The sequence below is a fragment of the Muntiacus reevesi genome, chromosome 10 (assembly GCF_963930625.1).
Source record: "Muntiacus reevesi chromosome 10, mMunRee1.1, whole genome shotgun sequence".
Lineage (NCBI taxonomy): Eukaryota > Metazoa > Chordata > Mammalia > Artiodactyla > Cervidae > Muntiacus > Muntiacus reevesi.
In genome coordinates, this window is record NC_089258.1 from 2,243,239 (window position 1) to 2,266,540 (window position 23,302).

At 59.2% G+C, this 23,302-nt stretch overlaps 2 protein-coding genes across 3 annotated transcripts; both read right to left on the reverse strand.

Annotated features, from left to right (window-relative positions):
* Positions 1–1,105: 1,105 nt before the first annotated feature.
* Positions 1,106–17,466, reverse strand: HR (HR lysine demethylase and nuclear receptor corepressor). Of its 2 annotated transcripts, none has more exons than XM_065946736.1 (19): positions 17,325–17,466; positions 15,426–16,076; positions 13,880–14,660; positions 12,535–12,685; positions 12,268–12,455; positions 10,228–10,392; positions 9,293–9,382; positions 8,999–9,114; positions 7,863–7,944; positions 7,196–7,359; positions 6,825–7,079; positions 6,303–6,468; positions 6,028–6,097; positions 5,704–5,834; positions 5,469–5,588; positions 5,254–5,369; positions 3,110–3,274; positions 2,549–2,677; positions 1,106–2,411 (listed from the first exon to the last, which is right to left on the reverse strand). In XM_065946736.1, exons 2-19 carry the CDS (start codon positions 16,035–16,037, stop codon positions 2,349–2,351), a joined length of 3,564 nt encoding a protein of 1,187 aa, XP_065802808.1. In that variant the 5' UTR covers positions 16,038–16,076; positions 17,325–17,466; the 3' UTR covers positions 1,106–2,348. The 2 variants fall into 2 exon arrangements, with proteins under 2 accessions (XP_065802808.1, XP_065802807.1); XM_065946735.1 differs by having other exon boundaries at positions 10,228–10,395.
* A 31-nt stretch (positions 17,467–17,497) lies between these two features.
* HRURF (HR upstream open reading frame) lies at positions 17,498–18,131 on the reverse strand. The gene has a single exon (XM_065946739.1). The coding sequence runs from the start codon at positions 17,601–17,603 to the stop codon at positions 17,499–17,501; it is 105 nt and encodes a 34-aa protein (XP_065802811.1). The 5' UTR covers positions 17,604–18,131; the 3' UTR covers position 17,498.
* Between the last annotated feature and the right edge of the window lie 5,171 nt (positions 18,132–23,302).

The window sequence follows — 23,302 nt, forward strand, 5'->3', positions numbered from 1 at the left end:
CCCAACCCAATATGCCCTCAAGGATGCTACAACCCGCCACGAAAAGGGAGGAGGCAGAGAGGTTTGGAGGGGGGAGAGGCCCCATCACGAGGCCATCCCCGTCTTCCTACAGGAAGGACCCCGTGTAGGGGGTTCTGGGGTGGCATCAGGACACGACATTACAAGGTGAGATATAGGTAAGGATAGCTCGCTCTGTGCCACTTGGAACATGATCAGCTGTGAAGTGCCTGTCTGTACCGGAAGGAAGAGCACAGAGGAGACGGCAGCAAGGCCATCTGCAAAGTCCATTAAGCGTGAAGACTGTAATACAAATGAGGTGGCTCGAGTCAGGAAACTTGGCTCCGGTCCCAATGCTGCCACTAAGATTGCTGTGTGACCTTGGGTGATGCTGTGTGACCTTGGATGTGACTTAACCGTTCTCTAAAATATAATTAAATAATATCGACCCCAAAGTTATGATAAAGGGATTCAATGAGATCAGTTAAAACACTGACACATCAAAGGCAGAAGTTCCTTAATTTTCTCTGTTTTTCCTATCCCAGGAAAAAAAAAAGAAAATAGCCTAGCTTTGCATACAAGGAAGAAATCTAATTTTTTAAAAAATGGGCGATGTTTATGTAAATCACTGCCAAGCCTAAGACAATATAAGCGACCATTTAAAATACATTGGCTTCCCCGGTGGCTCAGATGGTAAAGAATCTGGAAGCAATGCAGGAGACTGGGCTTCGATCCCTGGGTCTGAAAGATCTGCTGGAGAAGGGAATGGCAACTCACTCCAGTATTCTTGCCTGGTGAATCCTATGGACAGAGGAGCCTGTGGGCTACAGTCCATGGGGTCGCAAAGAGTCGGACACGACTGGGCGACTAACACTTTCTTAAAATAACATTTAGAGAGCAACTCAGAAAATGATGGTCAGTGTTAAAGAAAGAAACCTAATGCAAAACACCCCCAATTCAACTATGTGTAAAACAGATCCCTAGAGACAAAAAAAAACTAAAGGAAATACACCAACATTATAAGAGTGATTGGACTGAAGGTGAGTGGAGGTAAATAGTATACAGGTTTCTTTTTCTTATTTTCTAAAAGTTCTGAAAGTATTTTAAATTTATAATAAAAATTTTTATTTCATAAAAAAAAAAAAAACAACATTCCCAGAATCACCACATGAACAATTATAACAAGAGTCAGAGCGTGTTGGGGGTGAGAAATACACGGAAGAGGGGAGGGGTGGAGCCACACCAGAGGGCCGTGGGGGTGGGGAGGGGCTGCCAGCCGTCTCCAGCACCAGCCAGTGGGCATGGGGCTGGCCATGGGCACTGACGGCAAAAGGCTGGTCAAGGGCTCTCTGGGGCCAGGCTCACAGAGCTCCAGTTCCGACAGGAGAGACGGGGTGGCCTGAAGTTTGCAAGGAGAGTTAGGGCTTCTGGGTCTCTAGTATCACACAGGGAGATGCCATGCTGCTGTGGCCGAGACCTCCACCTTGCCTGCTGTCAGAAGCATCGTCAAGGTCAGCCCCCCGTTGCTCCTCTGTGGGAGGGAGGGACACAGCGTCCCCCCACCCTAAGAGGAGCAGGCAGGGGTGTCTGAGGTCCCGGTCACCACTGCTTCAACCCCCTCCCACCCTGCTCCAAGTCCAGGTGTCCCCCTTCCTTCCCATCCATGTGGCCTGCAAGAGCGTGGCCAACTACAAGGCAGCAATCACAAAACAACAGCTTTTAATGGAAATCCAAGGAGGGAGGCGAGAGGAGGGAGCAGGGATGGGGCCTCGCCCATATCGCCCCCTCCAGCCAAGCCTAGATGGTGACCTGAGGCCGTCCCCTCCCCACACTTCACAGCTGTCTGGCAGGAAGGCGGGATGTCAGTGACCCCTTGTCCAGCATGCCAGCAGGGCGAAGGGCCTCCGGGAGCCTGGGAGGATGTGGGCAGTGTGAGCAGAGCTCAGGCACAGGAGACAGCAGGAGGTGAAGCAGCAACAGAAGGTGTCGCTTAAGCCAGAATGATGCCTGAGGTCCCCCAGGGAAGGGCTGTTTGTCTGCTGGGTTGGGGGACAGGGGTTAGAAGGAGGCAATCACCCCCCCAGTCTGGATCTGGTACCTGGGAGAAGGGCTCAGGGCCAGAGCAGGTGCCAGTCTGCAAAGGGCAGGTGTGAGCTTCAGTGGCACTGTGGGTGTTGGCATTGGGGCTCAGGTCAGGGGCAGGGAACGTGGTGCCTGCTTGTGTCCAGAATGCGGAATTGATCCAAAGTCCCCAAGTTCCCCAGTGCCGTTCTCTACTGAAGCTGTGCCTGCGCTGAGCACTGGTCTGCCTGCCCCTGACCTCTACCCCAGACACCTGGGACCTCCCACCCCTATTTAGCCTCTTGCAGTGTTCCCACAGCCACCTTCACTGCTTGGAACACAGCCCAGTCCATCTAGGAGAAAGAGAGAGGACAAGGAGATTAGCCATGCCCCCAGGCTCTCCCTGCCAAGAAGGCCCTCCCTGAACCCAGCTCTGCTTGTTGGGGAAATGGGGCAGCACACCCAGGCTCCTGGCCAGTATCACACTCACCTGGGCATAAAGCAGGTGGTGGTCAGCGGGCAGGCTGGGCCCCTGGTGGCAGAGCTGAGCAGAGAGGGCAGAGGTCTCGGGGGACAGGAAGTGCTGAGTGACGCTCACTGTGCTTACCAGGCCCTGCACCTGTGCCGGGGAGGAGGCAGATGGGGGGGTTCAACAGAGACTCAGGGCGACGCATCCTGCCCCTCTGACCCCTGAGCGCTACTTCTCGTTAATGAGCCCCACCCAACCGGCTCTCAGAAAGTGGACGCCCTGGATCCAGCACGGGGCACCACAAGGGACGTGGCCAAAAGCAGGCCAAGGGGATGCCAGAGATGGCGCAGGCAGAGCAGACATCGAGGGACAAGCTTGATGCCCGGTAAGTTTGGTGCCCTGTAAGCTTGATGACTTCAAGACCACAGGATTCTCTTCTTCCCTCCAATGGAGGCGTGACTTCCTGTTCTGCCTAACTCCGCGGGAGGAATTGAGAGGGTCGGAGGGTGTAACAGCCTGGGGACCGCTTCTGATACCCTGAGCTCTCTGCAGAGCCCCCACTGGCACGCGCTCGGGAAGCACCTGGTGGGGAGCCCCCGCGGGCACCAGCACGGCTTCTCCGGGGGCCTGCAGCAGGGTCCAGCAGCTCACACCCCACTCCTCCCGTAGGCGCCGCCGCAGTCCTGCATCCAGGTAGCAACTGCCGGGGGTACCAGGCTCCAGGTTTCCTGCCCCAGTGGGGCACACCTCAAAGAAAAGAAGGAGGGATGAGCAAGGGGAGGGGAGAGAGGCCAGGGTGGGGCTGCAGGAAGATGGGGCGTGGGCTTCCCAAAGGCCAGAGGCACAGGTAGGAGCTGTAGAGTCTTGAAGGGCAGGCGGGGGAGGATGCAGGGGTGGGTGGGACAGGAGCCGAGTGCTGCGGGCTGGGGCCGCTTAGGCCAGCAAAGCAGAGATCTGGCTGGAAGAAGATTAGAAGGAAGGATTAAAAGTCTGAGGCAGAGGGTCCAAATCTCTGCTTTTCCTGGGGCTAGATGGCTTGAATAGTCTCTGTGTCTCTGGTCCTGGGCTCTCTGCTCCCTCCTTCAAAGGTACTCCTTTCTCCAAAACCCAGGAAGACATCCTGCAGAATTGCAACTCATAAACTGTCTACGCCAGGAGCTCTTAATTTGGTGGAGTCCAGGGACATCCTGAACTGCATGCTAAATTGTGGGTGAGTAGGTAGCCGTATGCTCCTAGGGAGACAATTTGAAGCTTTCGTCAGATTTTCCTAAGATCCCAGATCTAGACTCGGAAGTTCTAACTCTCAGTGGATGGACCGGCTAGATTGTCCAGGCTGAGGCCTCTGAAGCAGGCAAAACTTTGGGAGCCTTCACCACCCCTCCCCTCTCCAGCCAGAGTGGGGAGCTCCTTGTGCAGAGGGGGGCTCGTGGAGGCCAGGAGCCAGGGGAATGCAGCCTTGTATTCCAAGTGCCCCCCAGCTCCATCCCAGCCCTTCAGTTAGGACCTCAGCCGTTATCCCTGGGCTCAGGGTTCAGGCCTCCAAGACCAGGCTGATGAGTCAGGCTGGACCGTAGGGTAACCCCAGGCAGGTGCCAAGAAAGCCCGACCTGGACTCTGAGCAGTGTTTCCCAAGCCTCTCAGTGAGGCTGTGCCCCTCAGACCCTCCCCCTGAATCATCGGCTTTGGCCATGCAGGACTGCCCACACCCGGCCACACCCAGCCCAGACAAGGCCGTGTGTGTGAAGGCCTACTGTGGTCTGCTCCCCGCTGTATGTTTCAGCCCATGGGCGGGGGGGCAGGTGGCCAGCTGGGCTGACGCTTGCATGTCTGTGTGCACGTGTGCCTGAGCTGGGTGACCCTTGGTGGGCGTCCCTTCCCTAGGACAGTCAGGGCTCCGCTGGACTTTGGAACCACAGGGCCTCTGCCACCTCCTGCTCAGCCTCTCCTCTTCTCCTTCCCTGCCCCTTCTCTAGGTCACATCTCTCCCTCTGCCTACGATGGCTGCCCCCTCAGCTGCTCCTTGCGAGCACCCCAAAGGGTACCTCCTCATAAAGTGCGGATGCCAGGGAGGGGAGCAGTGGGAAGGGTTCTCAGATGAGCTCTGATGAGTTCTGCTCCCCTTGGCTGGCTGCCCCCAAGAGAAGCACAGTGTAGGAACCTAGGCTGGGAACAGCCACGAGCGTGGGTCCCAGCCTCAGTGCTCCCATCTGCACAATGGGAAAGCACCTCCCGGATGGGGTGTGTGTGACTCAGTCGTTCAATCCTGTCTGCCTCTGTGACCCCGTGGACTGCAGCCCACCAGGTTCCTCTGTCCAGGTAATTCTCCAGGCATGAACACTGGAGTGGGTTGCCATTCCCTTCTCCAGGGGATCTTCCTGACCCAGGGATTGAACCCCGAGTTTCCTGCATTGCACGCAAACTCTTTACCACCCTGAGCCACCAGGGAAGCCCTACTGAATGTGGTGTCTGTGACACTTAACAAGGATGACAGACCCAGGGCCCAGCCTGTGGGAGCTCTTATGTCATTTCACCACTAGGTCCTGCCTCAACCCCCCACTTTCTGTGCACCCCACCACACACCTCTCCTAAGGGCCCAGTCTGCCTTCTCTGCGCCTGTCGAGTCCAGCTCACCTGAGGCGAGGGAGCGAGCTCACGGGGTACATACACAGAGGGGGAGCTCCTGGGGCTGGGAGGGGAAGGGGAGGGCTCCCCAGCTCCCTCCTCACCATCTGGAGGAAGCGGCGGATGCGCTGGGCGTCCTGTGCCCGGAACACATGCCACACAGTGCTGACCTGGCTGCCCGGGGACCACAGCCCCTCCCCATCCAGGCCTGAGAGGAAATCTGGGAAAGAAAGAGGGCTCAGGAGGACGCCGGGGCCAGCAGGGACCCCTCTTGGCCTCAGAAGCTCGTGCCCACCCCTGCTCCCAGCTGAGGACGCACCTTTCTGTGTCCGGCGCCAGGCGGGCAGGGGGGCTTCAGCACGTACCAGGACGCTGACCAGGTCGGTCACCTCCACACAGAGGTTCTTGGTCCCCAGATGCCCACGGTGTGGGCTCACACCTGTATGGAGGTGCAGAAAGGCCAGTTGGGAATGGGCCCCAGGACCGTGGCACAGACTCACGGGTTCTTGGGGATGATAGGGAGAGAACTGGGCGGGAGTGGAGTGGACACTCACCATAGGCTGCCCACAGCTGGGGCTCCAGTGGACGCAGGACAGGGCCCGGAGGGAGGTAGGAGGCCAGGTTGAGTTTCCCGTGGCGGGCACAATACTCTGGGAGTGGCAGGCTGGCAGCCAGGTTCTCTACCCTGTGTGTGTGTGTGCGGGGCGTGGGGGGGGAGTTGGATAATGTCATGCCCAACAGACTCAACTCAGGCACCAGGGACCCCATCACAGCCCCTGAGACTAGGGTAACCCCCCCAAGGCAAGCACAGAGCACTGAGGATCCCAAGGCCAAACAGGAGATGCGGGGAGGCCCGGGCAGCCCTTGGCACCACATACCTGCTGGTATCCTCGGCCCCTAGACCTCTGTGCAGCAGGAACACCAAGCTCTCATCTGACTTCGGGCGACCTAGCGGAGAGACAGAACAGCTATTGGCCCAGGGAGAAACCTCATTGGCCCAGAGGGCCCTGCTCCTGTGGTGGCGACAGTCTAGTTTCTGCAGGGGGCTCTGCTTCTAGCTGCTCCCAGATCAACTCTGAGACTCCTCGGCCTTGCCCACTGCCACGCCCCAGGCTCAGGCTCCCGCCTCCTCCTCCCTGTCTGGGATACTCACTCTCAGGCCGGGAGAATCCCTCCCAGAATGTCGCGCTGCCCAGGCTGGTGGGCTGGGGAGGCCCAAGGGGGGTCAGCGCCTGCACCTGGCCTCCGAGTGCCCCGAGAGCTTCTGACCCCCACAGATGGCCCTGAAGTGTCCTCTGAATTCCTGACACCAGCACAGGCTGCAGTGGGGAAAGAAAGGGGAACACGGGGAGAATGGAGGGATACCCGATGGGGCCAGACTGTGTGCATTGTCGAGCACCACTACGGCATGGGGACCAGCCTTGTTCCCTCTGAGTGACTAACCAGGTCTGCCTTGGCCTCAAGATCAAAGGCCTGTGTGTATTGGAAGGGGGTGGTCATGCCCAACAGACTCAACCCAGACACCAGGGACCCCATCACAGCCCTCAAGACTAGGGTAACCCCTCAAGGCAAGCACAGAGCACTGAGGATCGCAGGGCCAAAGAGCAGAGGCAGGGGGGCCCAGGCAACCTCTCTCGGGCCTCTCAGGCAAGGCCGTGAGGGCTGGGAGCCTCACCTGGCCCTGCCTCCAGTGCTCCTGGAAGAGGTGGAAGCCTCGCTGAGGCCTGGGCTCCTGTAGCCACAGCAGAGCTCCAGGGGGAGGCAGCCGGGGCCGAACGGGGGAGAGGGGCAGACCCAGGCCCTTGCGCAGGCCTGGCCCGGCCCGCAGCCCTGGCCCGGCCCGCAGCCCCGGCCCCAAGGCTTTCTCCTGGATCTTCCGTTCCACGACCTGCGCGATGATGCTGTCCAGGATGTTGGTGATGCGGTCGTCCTGCGGGGAGGGAGGGACGGAGGGGAGGGAGTACTCAGGACCCACCTGAGCCTACCGGGGAGGCCAGCCCAGCTTGGGTCCCGGGCCTCCAGCCCTCCCTTCATGCCCTTGCTCACGCTGGGCAGGGCCGGCGTGACAGGGGCAAAGGCCATGTGTATCCGTTCATGCCCCAGGCAGAGTTTGACAGCGGTGGAGGCCAGCAGTTCACACAGAGAGGGACAAGGCAGGGACCCTCGGCTGGCACGGTCTTCTGCCGGGGTCTCTGTGGAGTCTGGGGTCTCTGTGAAGGAGAGGGGTGCGGGGCTTCACCTTTCTGTTGAGGTTCCATTGCCTGCTCAGCCTTCACTGGCCTTGCCTATCTCAACCCTGCCCTAGATGCACTCGCCTCCCACCAGCTTTCCTGCAGGGTCTCTAGGACCTCTACAGACGAGGGACTCAGATCAGGGGTCTGGGCAGAGAAGAGCTAGAAGTCTTATCCTAGATTTTACTGAGACTGATTTTCTTTAGATGGAGGAGGGCATGGCAACCCATTCCAGTATTCTTGCCTGGAGAAGCCCATGGACAGAGGAGCCTGGTGGGCTACAGTCCGTGGGGTCTCAAAGAGTCAGACACGACTGAAGTGACTTCACATACACACATACAGCACACTTTCTTTAGGATGACTTGAGGAGACAAATGGTGATGGGGGTGGGGATGGCTAAAGCAATTCCAGTCTCTCCTGGGGATTCCAACCTGACTCAGCTTCCCCCACACAGTCTGAGTGAGGGGCAGGGGGCTGCTCACCCTCTTTAATGTCCTTGGTCCTGTTGGTATCCCCGTTGCAGGAAGGTTGTGGAGTTGGGGGAGTTTTCTCCATCGGCTCCTTCTGTTAAACCAAGTCACCACCCCCCCACCCCAATCCAATCAGAGATGTAAAAACAGCAAATGCAACTCAATCCAATTCAACCCCCAAGTATTCACAATGGACCCCTCTAAGTCCTAAAATGGTGTTTACAAGGAGCAAAATGTCATATGATAGAAATTAGGTGGAGAAAAGTTGCCCATGGATTCATGCATGCAGCCGGATCTAACGTCTATGGTAAAAGAGGCTGAAATAAACATGGAGGCAAATGATTGGAAAGAAATATGTCAAAACGACAATGGTGACATTATAAGCTATTGCTGTTTTCTTATCTATATTTTCCACATTTTCCACAACTGGAATGTATACAGTATCTGACACACAAAAACCATTCTCTAAACTATTTATTGAATATATGACTTTTATAGTAAGTACATGAACTTCATAAAAAACAACAACTGTGAAATGCGTATTGAGCACCTGCTCTGTATTAGGCGTGGGGAATACTAAGAAGAGGACTTTCCAGGTGGCGCTAGTGGTAAAAAAAAAAAAAACCCATTTGTCAATGCAGGAGACATAAGAGACGTGGGTTCGATCCCTGGGTCGGGAAGATCCCCTGGAGGAGGGTGGCAACCCACTCCAGTAATCTTGCCTGGAGAATCCCATGGACAGAGGACCCTGGCGGGCTACAGTCCATGGAGTCGCAAAGAGTCAGACACGACTGAAACAAGTGAATACGCATGCGCATATTGAGAAGCTGGGCGGACACTCTGTCTGCAGGGGCGCACTCCCAGGAGCAGAAAGAAGAAACTCAACAGTTATAGCAAGAACACAAAGAAGGCGGGAGCTCCGGGCAGGCAGAGAGTGAGGACTTCTGGGGTCTGGGAGGGGGCAGATGCTCGAGCTCACTCCAGGCATCCTGGTCCCCAGGGTAAGAAGAGAAGTGTTCCGACTTCACCCGGCTTCCACGTCCCTCTTCATTCCCACCGAAGTAAAGGACCATACCCTGCCGAGGTCAGGGATTTGAAGACACGCTGCCTTATCCTCGGCCCTGCAGGCTAGCGCCCTGCTTTCTTACCTGCGGGCCCCCATCCCCGGCAGTCCACACTCGGGCATCAGCTTGGCAGGGGCAGTGCCCTCGGATGTCAAACTTCACCCAGACCTGGTGCATTGCAGTGCTTAATTCTGCCAAAGCTGTAAGGGGTAGAGGGGAGATGGAATTTGCCAGTGACGGCAGACAGGGGGCCACTCCCACACTGCTTGGCCTCACTCACCAGAAGGACGTGGGATAGAGCCGAGGGACATCCACACAGGAAGCTGGTCTCCCCCTGGACCCGCCCTCTGTCTCCTCTGCCCCTCCAAGGAGGCTCACCCCGACTGGAGACAAACTGGGTGAGTATCAGGGAACTGGCGCCGTGCCCGACCTCCTGGCCACACTTCTCTGCGGACTGTCCCTGACAGCCTGTTGGGGTGGGAAAGCAGACGCTGTGGGTCAGGAAATCGAAGGTAACCCCAGGTTAAGGTCAGGGAAGAAGGGCAAGGGCGTGATATTTCAATCAGGGACCTTCACAACCTATAAAATACGGGCCTCCTGGGAAACTTGGGTTCCACAGTGACATAAGATTCTGCTTGCAGAACACAGAGCCTTTAATATGCTGAGTGCATTGCAAGATGATCATGTAGAATATGGTGTTCCAAACGGTTTCTGACCCTGGAACTCTTTTTGGCCATGCCTGTTGGAACACTGGGAAACTTCAAGAGTTGAGGTGGCTGAGTTGAGCCAAGGGAGAGAAAGCTGAGAACCACGAAGACAGCAGGACTTGGAATCAGAAGACCTGACTTTAAATCCTTGACCTAACACTTACTTGTTGTGTGACCTTGGGCAAGTCACTTAATGTGAGTTTCTCTTACTACCTGGAAAATGGAGGCAATAATACCCACCTCTCAGTGTTGTAAGGTTTAAAAAGGTACAAGCTGAGCAAAGTGAGGGGCAGAGAGTAGGCATGTGATTTCTTTCAAGGGTGGGCTAGAACACAGGCATGGCCTTCTGATCTGGAGAGGGAACTGTCTGGTCCAAGAGGCATTGAGCAGTCTGCGGAGGGAGATTGTCTTGGGGAGACTCAGCCAAGAAATGGCCTTGAACTCTTTTTCTTTTTTTTGGCCCATGCCTTGAGGCATGTAGGATTTTAGTTCCCTGACTGGGGATCGAACCCATGCTCCCTGTAGTGGATGCACAGTCTGAACCACTGGACCACCTGACCATGAGCTCTAAAGCAGCCCTTCTGAGCCCCCCAGCTCCTCTCCTACCTGCTTTCTCCCTGGCCCTCCCAGCACCTGCCATGCGACCACAGGCCACACACAGCCGGTGGCTGCAGTGAGGGCATCTCCAGTGGGTATTGAACAGTCCGTGGTGGCAGTGACTGCAGCAGCGTGGAAGGCCTGGGTCGTCCTCGGTCCCGACTGGTGCCTGGCCTGCTAACCACAGGAGAGAACAGGGTCAGAGGGGCCGCAAGCCAGTGGCCTCTTTGAGGACCTCATGTGGGAGGGATGCATAGATGGGGGCGGTTTCCACTGAGGGGCTACCCCAAAAAGGAGACAGGCCTCTTGCAGTCACCCTGGATTACTCTACAGCCTCTCCACCGCACCACTATCTGCAACCATCCCACCCAGGACAGCTCAGTCAGTGTGCCCCTCCAATGCCTGTCCCAGGGCTTCCAGATCCACCCAACACAATCCTTCATCCCCTCATCCTCCAGAGCAGTGGGGTCTTCTCAGGGGCATGCGTGCTAAGTCACGCATGGGATTCTGGAGTGGGCTGGCAAGGATACTGGAGTGGGTTGCCATGCCCTCCTCCAGGGGATCTTCCCAACGCAGGGATGGAACCTGCATCTACTCCATCTCCTGAATTGGCAGGTAGGTTCTTTACCAGTGCCACCTGGGAAGCCCATTTCCTCAGGGACCCCTCTGTATCTCGGAAGAGGGAAACTTACTCCCTCTCTCACCCAGAGTTTCGGACTAAGCACTTGCTGGCAGGTGGGAGGTCGCTGGTGAGCAGCCGTTCATTTACTCATTAGACACACACTTGTCCGATCTCGGACTGGGTGCTGGTAGCTCAAAGCTGGTCAGAACCTAGCTTGCCCTCCCAGCACTCACATCACAAGGCAAGAGATGAGCCCACAAACACGGCAGTGATCACGGCATCACGGGGTGGCTGCTAGATTATGAGCGGGACGGAAGGATGAGGGTGGGGACAGCTGCCCCAACGGGCCCCGAGTGATGAGTAAGTTTTCATTCACCAGGTAGGAAGGGAGGAGAAGGGCATTCCAGACAGAGGGAACTGAGGGTGCCAAGGCCCGAGGGAGCAGACAAGCTCGAGTGAGCCGGGCAGACAGTGATGCGGTGTGCTGGGAATCCAGGCGGAGGGAGTGGCAGGGTGGACAGGAGCTGGCTGTGAGAGGGGAAGGGGCTGGACTTTCTAGGACAGGAGGGAGCCACCACTGCCTGGATGGGAGGGAGGTTTGGGGGAGAGTGGACACATGTATGTGTGTGGCTGAGTCTCTTTGCTGTCCACCCAAAACTATCACAACATTGTTACTTGGCTGCACCCCAATACAAAATTTAAAAAAGAGGGAGGCACCTGTGGGCCTCATCCAGGAAGTGACAAGACCTAGGGTGTGTGTTTTCCAGGATCCCACGGAAGGGAGCCTGGAAAAGACCCTGATGCTGGGAAAGATTGAGGGCAGGAGAAGGGGCGACAGAGATGGTTGGATGGCATCACTGACTCAATGGACATGAGTTTGAGCAAACTGGGAGATGGTGAAGGACAGGGAAGCCTGGTGTGCTGCAGTCCTGGGGTCACAAAGAGTCAGACACGACTTGGTGACTGAACAACAACAAACGGGAGGGAGAGGCTGGAGCCAGAGCACTAGCCGAACACCCTGCACTCTGCTCACCTCTAACCTTGGCCCCAGTCCTACCAGCCTCCCAGGGCCTGACAGCTGGCCACCCCCCTCCCGTGCAAAGCCACAGGGAGCTCCCCCACCACCTCCCGGAGTGCTTACAGACACTTGGCATTCAATCTTGTTTCCCTAGCAAGCCCAAAGCTCTAGGAGGGTTGGGCCAGACCAGGTTTTACACCTTCCAACATCCCCCGCCCAGGCCAGAAACTTCAGAATACAAGTTGACTCAGAGCCTGAGCTGGAAATATGGGCACAGCAAGGCAGGAGCTCCCGAGCCGAGCTGGAGGCGGGAGAGGCAGGCAGTACTGGCGGGGACAGAGGCCCCATGAGAAAGCATTGAGCGCAGGATCAGACCCTCGCAGGGTGAATGCCCCATGCGCGCGCTCACCTTCCTGCTGCGCCAAGGCCAGGGCCTCCCGCTCCCTCCTCAGGACGCGGCACAGCCGGTCCCCCAGTGCGCTGAGCAGGTGCTTGGCGAGGCCCATGCTGAGCCCAGCCTCTGGGCCAGACCCTCCTCCCTCCTCGGAGCTGGTTGCCGAGTCTTCCTCCTGTGGCTGCTCCCCTCCCAGCGGCAATCTGGAGACAGGGTGGAGGCAGGTGAGCGGGGAGCCCCCACTGAGAGGATGCTGGGGGCAGCCAGGGGCAACAGGCTCACCTGGACACTGGCTGGGAGGAGCGGGCCGGCCCTCCTGTCTCGCCAGCTGCCTGGGCACAGCCTTGGCACTGAGTGATGCCTGCCACAGGAGCCACGCAAGGTGTATCCTGAAGCCCCAGGGCCTGCATGCTGGCCCCATCGTCCTGGGGTCCTGGGGAGACAATGCAGCAGGTCAGGCATCCGGGCCTCCTGGGCTTTGGTGAGTCCCAGGCCCTGCCTTAGCACCCAGCCTGCCCCCATTCAGAACAAGGGAAGCAGGCCTCCAAAAACCTCAAAAGAGCGAGCCCTGACACGGACTGATGAGCCAAGAGGTGTGCTCTACGATACTAGGGCAGCTGGGGCTCCGGATGCAGTCGGTGTAGATTTGGGATGGCTCTGCCGCAGGCTCAGTGATGCCACTGGCTGTGTGACAGCGTGAAGAGGCAATCCCAATGTGGACAGAGGGCGCTGGAAGGTGAGAAGGCTGCAGAGTTTCAACAGAGGCCACAGGTGCAGTAACCCAAGAAGGCGGTGGAGGGGCCGAGCGCTTCCCGCCCTAGGCAGAGGCCTGGGAGAGCGCAGACAGACCCATGCTGGGTGCAGGGGTGCAAGGCCGGCGAAAGAGTCCGGATCCAGGCCCAGCTCCCAGGAGGCCAAGAAACTGAGGTGGTCCCGAGGAACCGAGGCTGGGTCGGCAGTGCCAGACGCCGCTGTGAGGGCGTCACTGCGTGACACACAGGTCCAAGACGTGCCCAAGTCCTAACACCAGCAATGTTCAAACACTCTCCATGATCCAACTGGCCTAGAGAGCTGTCATTTGTTCCTGGAGCAGGACAAGGGGTCCTTCAGGAGAGGCAAATCCTCCAATGGGGTTTGTGGCCCAGATAATCACAGAGATGCCTGCTCATGGGGTGCTTACTCAGTGCCCTTCATGTGAATGATATGGTTTCATCTTTGCAGCAGTCTTTACGAGGTAGGTGCTGTCTTTATTCCCATTTTATAGATGAAGAAACTGAGATCCAGAGAGGTGAAGTAACTAGCCCAAGGTCACACAGCACCGATCAGTCAAGTCAGGACCCAGGTCCTTTGACTCCACGCTCTGAACCCTGTCATTATATTCTCACTAGTATGCCATGACTTGAGAGGAGGCACATGAAAATAGGAGCCACTTGCTGGAAGGCTCTGGCCTGTAGATACTAAGGGACTCCCAGCGAGCTATCCCATCGAGGCGGGCAATGGGGCAGCTGGGCGTAACCCACTGATAAAGGACTACGGACCCCACCTCCCTGGAAGGCCCTGTCCGGTGACGCCCTCCCAAGTGGGGCCCCCAGCAACCCCCCCTTCCACCCCACCTCGGTCCCCTTACCTCTGTGGCCATCAAGCTGTTCTGTCTCCGCCTTGTTCCCAAATAATGAGTTCAGCACTTCCTGCTGGCCTCTGGCCCCCTGCCCCGCACTGCCCGGGAAAGGACCAGTCGGGCGCTTGGCAGCTGGGCTGCTCGCTGTTCCCTGGACCTCGGGGTTGCTTGACCTCTTGAGGGCTCGCAGCTGGGCTGCCGGGCTCTCCTCCTCCACAGGGCAGCTGTCTGGGCACCCGAACTGCTCAGAGTGTCGAGTGAGCCATGTCTTCTTCAGCTTGGTGTGATGGCTGGGTGGGCAGGCCCTGGGACCAGGGGTCTTGTAGGCTTCCTCGCTGGATTCACTGGGCTCACTGGTGGCCCCCTCCAGGTCCTCCGGGCACTGCCCGCAAGGGTCATCTCTAGCTGGTGGGTGAGGTGAGCAATAGCCTGCCTGGGTGGAAGGAGGCCCAGGAGACGGGCACATTGTTGTGGCTGATGACCCCAGCTGGTACCCAAGGCTCCCACCTCTGGGGACAGCCCAGACATTGCCAAGAGTATGGACCAGGCCTGGGGAACAAGTGGGCCACGGGGCCCGGGGCACAGTGTCTGGATGTCCCAGGAGAAGGGGGCAAAGATTCGGATGCCTGCCAACCCCCGTCTCTCCATCCCTCTGGTGGAGAGAAGGGCGTTCCACCTCCCCAGTTCTCTGGAGATGCCCACCAGGGGCTGAGCCCAGCAACCCAGGTTCCACAGTTGCCAGTGGGTCCTTTGCCAGCCTGAGTATGCTTGGATCCTTGTGGTAAAAGCCCTAAAGAGAGGAGAAGGGATTAAGCTAGTGCTGACTTTGCGTCCCACTGTGTAAAAGGACAAGAACAGGTGTGTGCCTGTGTGGCTTTAAGAGTTGTGAAAATATGGACGAATATACTGGTCAATAGGCACTGGATCTCTAAATGCCTGCTCTACAGCTTCATAGCCTTGGACATCCCAGATCTTTCCCTAGGATTTCTCAGGTCTCCCCATAATCCAGCAACTAAAGGGTTAATGCCATGCACAGTCAAAGGGCCTCCAGGATCTATTCAGATGGTGTGATGCCCTGTACCATACTGGATTCAAAATATTTTACATCTCACCCCCAAGATGACCCTGCAGGCCACTTGGAGGAGAGGTGCCATAGGTTCAGGCCATAGGATCACCAGCACATCCCAGAGGGCCTTGTCTGTCCCTCCTCTTGGGTGGACAATGGGTGAGTCAATTCCTGAAATGGCCCAGAGGCCACAGGGTCACTCTTGGGATGGCCACCCTTATGCTCAGGGATCAGGGGGCTGCAGTGAGGCGGGCAGAATACCAACGGATGGGTAAACATCACCTAATGAGAAGGCTATGCCCAGAAAAGGAATTGCTTGGGGCTGACTCTGTCTGAGCTGAGAGCCTCCTCCCCGCCCTGGGTACTACCTCATCTCTTCATCAGAATGGACTGGCAGAGTGGTTTGGCCCTGCTGGTGCTGCCCCCAGGGCCTGCTGAGCTCCCTTGTGTGGCCTGAGCACCAGGTACCCTTTCTGCTCCAACACTCACCTTGCTGCCTAAGCTGAAGGCAGAGGGCACTTTGGGCTGGCTCCCGGAGTACACCCAAGGGTGTGGGGCCAGGGGCCAGTCACATGGATGCTCTGGGGGCAGGCTGGACACTAGGTAGGGTGGCAGGCAGGCGGGCATCCAGAAAGGAGCTCGCTCCAGGATCTTGGTCTCCAGAAGGAAGGGGCAGTGCAAGGGCCGGAAGGCCACAGGGTCACTCTTGGGATGGCCACCATTATGCTCAGGAACCAGGGGGCTGTAGCGAGGCGGGCACGGTGACCCGCAGAATGCCAGCGGATGGGTAAGCATCGCCTCCTTCCAGCGCAGCCCGTCCTTGCTGCCTGGCCAGCCAGCCTTCCTCTCTCCGTTCCGGGGACCTTCACCCTCCACCAGTGGGAGCGCGTCCTTGGGGCTCTGCGGGAAGCCAGGGGGCAGCCAGGAGCCTGGGGTGCTCAGGACACCCCTCCAGAAGGGAGCGGGCTCTCCCAGGCACAGTGCCGCAGGGCGCAGGCCATCTCGTGGTGGGGTGTCTAGCTCCGGTCCTGTGATGCCGTTCTCAGGGGCTGTCTTCTCCCAGGCTCGGCTGTCCTTCAGGAAGCTGGGCGTGCCCTCCATCACTCTCCTGCCCTCATGGGGCACTCCCAGAGGGGGTCCCTGGAGCAGAACCATGAAGGCATGAGCTGATTAGAAATAGGCTTCAAGCACCCTAGTTCCTGGCACCGCCCTGGCAGCACCAAGGCATCCCAAACCAGTAAGGCAAGTGCCAACCTACAGCTAGGTTCCATGCTACCTGCCCACATGAGACTCGAAGGACCTGCCTGGGTGGGATGCCCACTAGGGGGGAGGTTATCCTGTCCCCCAAGGGCCTGGAACGTGACAGCCCACCTGGGCCAGAGCCCCTCGTCAGAGACTGCCATTTCTAGAATGACAGGTCCTGGCCTCGTTGAGCCTGGAACCGGTCATGAGCCATGCGGAAGGACAGAGGGTGAGAACCCAAAAGATGAGCTCTGTACAAGGCGCTGCCCTGGGAGACAAGAAGGTTGGATCCTGGCCCTGGTCCAGTCGCCTGCTGTGTGACCTCGGGCAAGTCAGCTCACTCCTCTGGGCCTCCGCGTGCCCTTGTGTCAAGCATGGTGGGGAGACGCACAGTTTCGGAAGCCTCTTCCTGCGCTGCATCTGCGGTTCCTGGGGTGCTGCCAGGCCACCCCCAGCCCGACCTGGGCTTGTTTGGGTGGGCAGTGCAGGCAGGGCAGGCTGGAGGCACGGGGAAGAACAGGGCTGCTGGCCCGAATGTGTCTCTACAGAGGAGCAGCCCCTTAGCGGCGCTTTACAGTTTCTTGGCTCCAGGACAACTGCTAGGGGCTGGGGTCCCCGTTGCTCCCCCATGGGAAGGAGTGAGTCAGTCTGGGAGAGGGGGATTAGAGGCCTCAGGCCAGATGGGTCTAGATACCCCAGTCTAGCCCGCAGTGCGCAGTGCTAAGGCCGCTGTGGACGCTGGTAACTGCAGCCTGGCCGGGGGGAGGGAAGGAGGCGGGGAAAGCAGGCTGGGCCCCAGAGAGAGGCAAAGGAGGGAAAATTGAACGTGCGTGCAAAGGACCAGGATGACAGGTGGCACCGGAGAGGCTGCACTCTCCCAGAAAGGCGGCATGGCCCACTGGGGTAAGCCCCAGGAAGGAGGCGAGGGAACCCAGGCGAGCCGTGACATAGGGCGCTTGGGTTTTCTGGGGCCACTGCTCCGACACGGTCCAGCCCTGTCAGGCATCCTAACTTTCAGAGGTGTGTGGCCCAGCCTAGAGGAGCAAGCAGAGCTCCCTCCCTGCTTGTGGCCCAGGCTCGATTCGGAAATGCCCGGCTATGGGCGTCCCCAGAAGGCGCGGGTCTGGCGCCCGTCTCTGCGCTTACCTGGGCTTCACGGGCCCGGCGAGGCGCGGGCGGCGGCGGTCGTGGTGGCCGACGCCGGGCGTCCTCTCCCCATGGGCCGGCTCCGGGGCCTCCTGGCCGACGGGCGAGGACTCTTTCTCCCGCTCTCTGCTCAGCGCGCTCGCGCTCTCTTTCCCCCGGGGCGGCGGGGGCGCTCTAGGGCCGCAGGTTGGAGGGGTCGGACTCCGGGATCTGCAGGATGCGGCACACGGCGCGGATCGGCCGCACCAGCTTCTGGGCCGAGGCCGTGGGTTGCGCCATGGGACGCCGAGACTCCGTGCTGCGCCGCGGGGAGGGCCGGGCCGGGGCTAGGGAGCGGGTGCCCCCGGAGGGAGAGAGGGAGCCGGGCCGGGGGGAACGCGCGCCCCGGGTCGGAGATGGCGGAGTTGGGGGGAAAGGCCGGGGGGCCGGGGGGAGGGGGTCGTGCCTGGAAAGGGGGCCGATCCCGCGACCCGGGAGAGAGGCACCAGCGAGGGCGCAGCGCGGAGCGGCGCGGCTAATGGAGGGAGAGCCCAGCGGAGAGGGCAGCAGGACCTCTGATCGCCATCGCCAGACGCGCAACTGAGAGTGGGGAAGCTGCTCCGCCGGTTTCCTCCTCCAGCACCCTGCGGGAAACAGGAGCCCGTGATTCGGCGGCCCCGCCTGGGCCTGCCCCCTCCCGGGCCCCGGGGGCTTCCGCCAACGCCCCGGCGATGCCACCGGCTGCGCACGGGGAGAATGAGCCCTTTGTTCCCCCCTCCCCCCCGCGGCACCCGGGCGCCTGCCGAGAGAGGCTCCCCCGGGGCAGCGTGCCAGCTTCCCAGCCGCCCCACCCTCCCGTGGGCCCGGCCCCGGAGCCTGGCAGGCGGGCAGCACCCCCACTATAGGTGCCAAGCCCGGGAACTGGAGCAAAGGGCGGGAGGGGCCGGACCAGGCCACCGATGGGGCGGGGTGCCCCCAGGGGTGCCAGGGCTGGGCGGCTGGGAGGGATCAGTGCCAGAGCTGGCAGGGGCAGTCGAGTTCTCACGGGTCAGTGATGGGCGCTCTGACCCATGCCAGCCACCCCGTGCCTGCTAGACCACTGGCTCCTGATCGTCTCCAGCTCTGGCACACGGCACACTCGCTGGCCCCACTATGCCCAGCCTGGTCCTCATCTGGCCAAGCTGCTGTCCACCATTCCAGACCCAAGACCCCTTCCAAGGCGCGGCGCAGTGTCCCGCACTAGCCGTGCTAGAAGGGTCTAGACTCTATTCTGTTCTTGGTCTAAGGGTCCCGGTTTCACCAACTGCCCAGAGAAGTGGGACCAGATGCCCTCCCACCCTGTGTCCTGGGGGTCAGCCCCTGGCCTGGGATCCCAGTGTCTCCAGGCCCAGCACTGGAGAGGAGCCCATGGGAGTGGCTCCTGGGAGGGAGCAGAGAGGAGGAGAGGAAATGGGAACGCAAGGCACCCTCCACCCGAGGAAGCATCCCAGCTCCTCTGCGGGGGTGGTTCCAGAGCACAGACACAAACAGACAGATTCAAACACACACAGACAGATTCAGACACACACAGAAACCCACACGCCCAATGGGCGCTTCCCTTCCCCTGGGGCACCCACCACCCACCCTGCACAACTCCCCTGCCTCCTTGGAGAAGCCATCCTCGGCCTGCCCTTACCCAGCCTGGGACATGGGCAGTGCCACCCCACCCACCCCCGTTCCATCGAAGGGATGAGTTCACAGATGTGGCCAGCCTTGTCCTGGGTCACTGCACCATTCCTGGAGAAGAGCGCCCTGAAAGGCCTGGAGGAAGCCTTCCTCTAGAGGCCAGAGGGGAGGCAGGGATCCTTGGACTGGCTGAGGAGAAGAGGAGGGGTCCCGAGGAGAGGAAGCATGAAGGGGTCAGCGCCGGGCACGACTTAGGTCATGTTGGCATAGGTTCTCCGGCCTTTTGCCTCCCCCCAGAGGCTGGCTCTGTGGCAGGGCAGGCTGGTAGGGGTTGTTTACATGACTGAGTTATTAACACTCCCTTCCTCCCCTGGCTCCCCTGAGGGGTGGCCTGGACCTGCGTGTGCCCGGGGAATTGATCACGGAGGGTCTAACCCAGAGTGCAGTCCCGAGGCCCCAGGCCCCATCCTCCTGTTCCTAGGCTGGTTCCGGGATGCGGAGAGGGGCCAGGGTGTGCCCGCGGCCCCCCATCTGTGTCCTCTGGCAGCGGAAGCCTGTGGGAGAGTCCAGGGGGAGATCCCTGCGGCTCGAGGCCTAGAAGAGGCTGGGCAGGCCAGGGTGGGGGTCTGGGCTGTCGGGGCCCAGAGGGCCGGCCACTGTCCTGCCCCAAGGGGATGGGGACAGTCCCAGGGGAGTGGAACGGACACCCATCCCACCCCATTTGCCAGCCTCTCAGGTCCCTGGACTAGACCAGGACTCTCAGGACAGGCTCCTAAAAATGCCCAGGGGGTCGTGGGGCGGGGGTGGGGTGGGGTGGGGAGAAGGAGCCCCTTTCCACCCTCACCCACTTTCCATCCTGCTCCACAGCCCAGAGCCCTTGTAGCCGGCTGTTCTGCGCCCGAGGACAGAGCAGGTCTGGGGAGACGCACAAAGACACAAACAGAGGAGAGCCACGCACCGCGGGGACACAACAGCAGCTGCACTCTGGGGACAAGGCGAGCTGACCAACGCCCCCCACGCACGCAGGCCCCGCGGCCCGCCGACCCCTGGAGAGCACTCACACACACTCACACACACACACACACACACGCACACGCACGTTCCCGCTGACACGCGCGGCGGCACTCACACGCCGGCTGACCTCACGCTGTCCCCAGAGCCCCTTACCTGGGCAAGCACGAGCGCCCCTCGGGCGGAGCAGCCCCCTGCCCAGGGGCGGGCAGCGGGCGGGGGCGGGGGAAGGAGCCCCGGAGAGTCAGGCCAAGCTGCCACTAATCCGGGCGGGGAGAGGGGGGGCACCCACGTCAGAGCGGGGACTGCCGGGTGGAGGGCATCTCAGGACATCCCCTCCCACACACGCGGCCGTCTGGGCACCTAGCCCTGCTTCCCCAGCCCCTCCATCCTTCAGACAGCTGAGGCTGGCCTCCCCCCCCCAACCCCCCACCCTTGTGGCAGCGCCTGGGGCGGGGGCAGGGGGGAGGGGGAATACCGGGGAGATTTCTCCCAGGACGTTGGGGGAGGGGCGGAGGAAGGGAAGTGTGGAGATGCTTTGGGAGCCAGGAGGAAGCTCTGCGGCCGAGGCCCCCTCCCCTCTGACCCACCCACCCACCCACATCTCTACCTATTTCCTCTTCCATCTCCCCAGTGCCCCTCCCCTGCAGTCCAGCCACCTCGCAATGCCCCAGACTCACTCAGGACCTTCTGTCTGGCAACCCAGCTCTGGTCCTCCACCCTGGGATTTCCCCAGCACAGCATCATCCTCTTGCCCAGGCTTCTGCTCCTACCCAGCTATGGGGCATCCCTGATACTGGGTGGGGGGCCGGGGACAAGGGATGAGCACCTGAGAGTTGTCTGCTCAACCCTCTCGAGGGTGGGGTCTTGCCAGCCAGGACTCCCCAACTCAGCCTGGGCCTGGGCTGTGTTGGAACAAGAGGCTAACCACGCTGCCACCGCCCAGAGTAACACTGAAAAATGCAATAGTGAGGCCAAAGCACCTGGAGGCCAGAGGTGGGGAAGGGGGACCAGGATCCAGAGGGGCCAAAGAGGCAGGGAGAGAGAGGAGCTGCCTGAAAGGTCCTAGGGACTGAGGGGGAGGGGGTGGTGGTAGGGAGGAGGGAGCAGGGAGACCTGAGAATGAAGATCCGCCTGCACCCAGGAACTTGGAAGCATTGGGGGGCATCCCTCAGGAGCAGGCAAGGTGGATGGGGAGGCCGGAGTGAGCATAAACCAAGCAGGACTGGTACCCGGGCCAAGCAGAGGTGTGTGCTTCCAAGGGGACTGGCCTAGGCTCTTCACCTCCCCACCGATACCCATGGCAGCAGAACCTGGCCCATCTGTGCTCCAGGCCAGTTGGAACTCTGGCCAGCTCTGATTCTGCCTGGGGAGACAGTGGGCACGCTGGTGGGTAATGGGGATGGGGTGTGGGCAGGCCAGGGCACAGCCCAACCTGCCCCTAGGGGCCAGGCCAGAGAGGTGGCGGGTTGGGCCAGGAACCCCGTGCAGAGGGAGAGGGTGCCAGGCAGGTGTCTCAGTGATTCCCAGAGGGAAGCCCAGTCTGCATCCAGTGCTGTAGTCTCAGCATCACGTGTGCTGGTCCAGAACTTGGATTTCTCCTTGCCCCTTCCCCTCTGGCCCCAGGAGGTCTTGGAACCCATACAACTGCAGCAGACACTCACCAAACATGTATTACAGAGACTCGGGCATTTTCAAGGCTCTGTGATGGGCACCCGGAGATTCATGATACAAAAATGAACATACAAGGTCATCCCCAGCCTCCAGGAGCTTCTGCTCCCTTGATGCATGTTCTTTTACCAGCAAACATTCGCTGAAGCCTCTTAGGTGTCAGGCCCTATGCTGGGTGCTGTGGGTGAAGACTGGGGTCAGGCATGTTAACAGACTAATAAGGTGCTTCTGGTCCCAGGCTGGGAAAGTCAGGGGAATGTCACAGAGGGGGTGATGCTGAGCTCAGAAATGAGAGAACAAGTACTTCACCATGAACCGCGATATGTCACCTGCTCTAATCACTATTTGCTCCAGGCCAGGATACAAAAGTAAGATGCAGATCTGTTCATTATGAAGCCACAGTGCAGTGTGGGAGGTGGTCTGGATGAGCAATCAACCCCGAGGGGGCATGGGGAAGGCTTACAGAGGGCTTCCTGGAGGAGGTGATATTTGAGTAAAGTTCAAAGGGTAGATAGGAATAGGACAGAGCATGGGGGAGGGGTGAGGGAGGGGGACAGGAAAAGAGCCTGGAGTCATGAGTCTAGATTGATAAGGTGGGGAAGAAGCAGCTATCGGCATCTATATGGGCAGGAAGCAGAGGGGGTGATGAGCCTGCAAGCACAGCCCAGAACAGGGTGAGCTGGCCAGAGGTCAGGAGCTTCACGAGGGGCTAGAGTCAAGGAAGGCTTTTAGGTGACATCTGATCATGATGAAATGCTGTGACAGCGGGGAAGGAAGAACAGGAGATTCATACAGCGGAGCAAAGGCCTGGAGGCCGATGCTGGAATGAAAGAGATGCTTCCGGAGACAGAAATAGGAGCAGCGGGGGCAGCCAGGCTAATGGGAAGGCTGGGGCTAAGGTGGCCATCGGGACCATCTCTAACTCAGCCCCAGGGCCCTAGTGACCCTGCCACTCACTGTAAGGTACCATCCGAGGAATGCGGGCAGGCGAAGCCCCTCGGCTCCCAGGAAAGCTCCCTTACCGGCGCACACTGTCAGCCTCCTGAAGCTGCTCCCTGCCTCGAGTTTTTATTTCATTTTGCCATTTATCACATGCTCCTCTGTTCTCTCAGTACAGGGTGTAGATCGTGCCATCCCACCCCTACCGAAGCAACCTCTGGGCAGACTTGCCTCAGGAGACAGTGCTCTGACCCAGGGGCAGCACAATTGTGGAAAATTGCTTCATTTCTCCAAGTCTCAGTCTTTCCATTTGTAAAATGGCTATAACTCCCACCTGACAGTCTTGTCAGGAGGATTTAAGGAAATCACCTCTTTAAAATGCACAAGGTCAAGGACACAATCAATGTTTCATCTCTGCTCGTTTCCTTCTCCTTTTCTCCCTGGCAAGAAACTTTCTCATTTACTCTAGTTCTGCACAGTGGTTAAGTATTCTGACTCTGGAGTCAGACTACCTGGCTTCCAAGCCCAACTCTGCCACTTACTAGCTGTGTGACCTCAGGCAAATAACTTGCCCTCTAGGTCCCTGTTTTCCCTTTTGTGAAATGGAGATTATAATAATAGTAAGTGCTTTGTAAAGATTGTTGTGAGGAATAAACTAATACACGTTGAGGGCTCAGAGCAGCCCCTGCTGGGGCAGCCACAGTCTAGATGCT

Excerpts from the sequence above, each read along its gene's own strand:
- HR (XM_065946735.1), bottom strand. The coding sequence starts at position 16,037 with ATGGAGGGCACGCCCAGCTTCCTGAAGGACAGCCGAGCCTGGGAGAAG. Across the intron at positions 14,661-15,425 it reads CCTTCAGCTTAGGCAGCAAG|GGCTTTTACCACAAGGATCC; the intron begins GTGAGTGTTGGA and ends TCCTCTCTTTAG. Across the intron at positions 5,589-5,703 it reads CCAGCTGTGGGCAGCCTATG|GTGTGAGCCCACACCGTGGG; the intron begins GTGAGTGTCCAC and ends ACCTCCATACAG.
- HRURF (XM_065946739.1), bottom strand. The coding sequence starts at position 17,603 with ATGGCGCAACCCACGGCCTCGGCCCAGAAGCTGGTGCGGCCGATCCGC.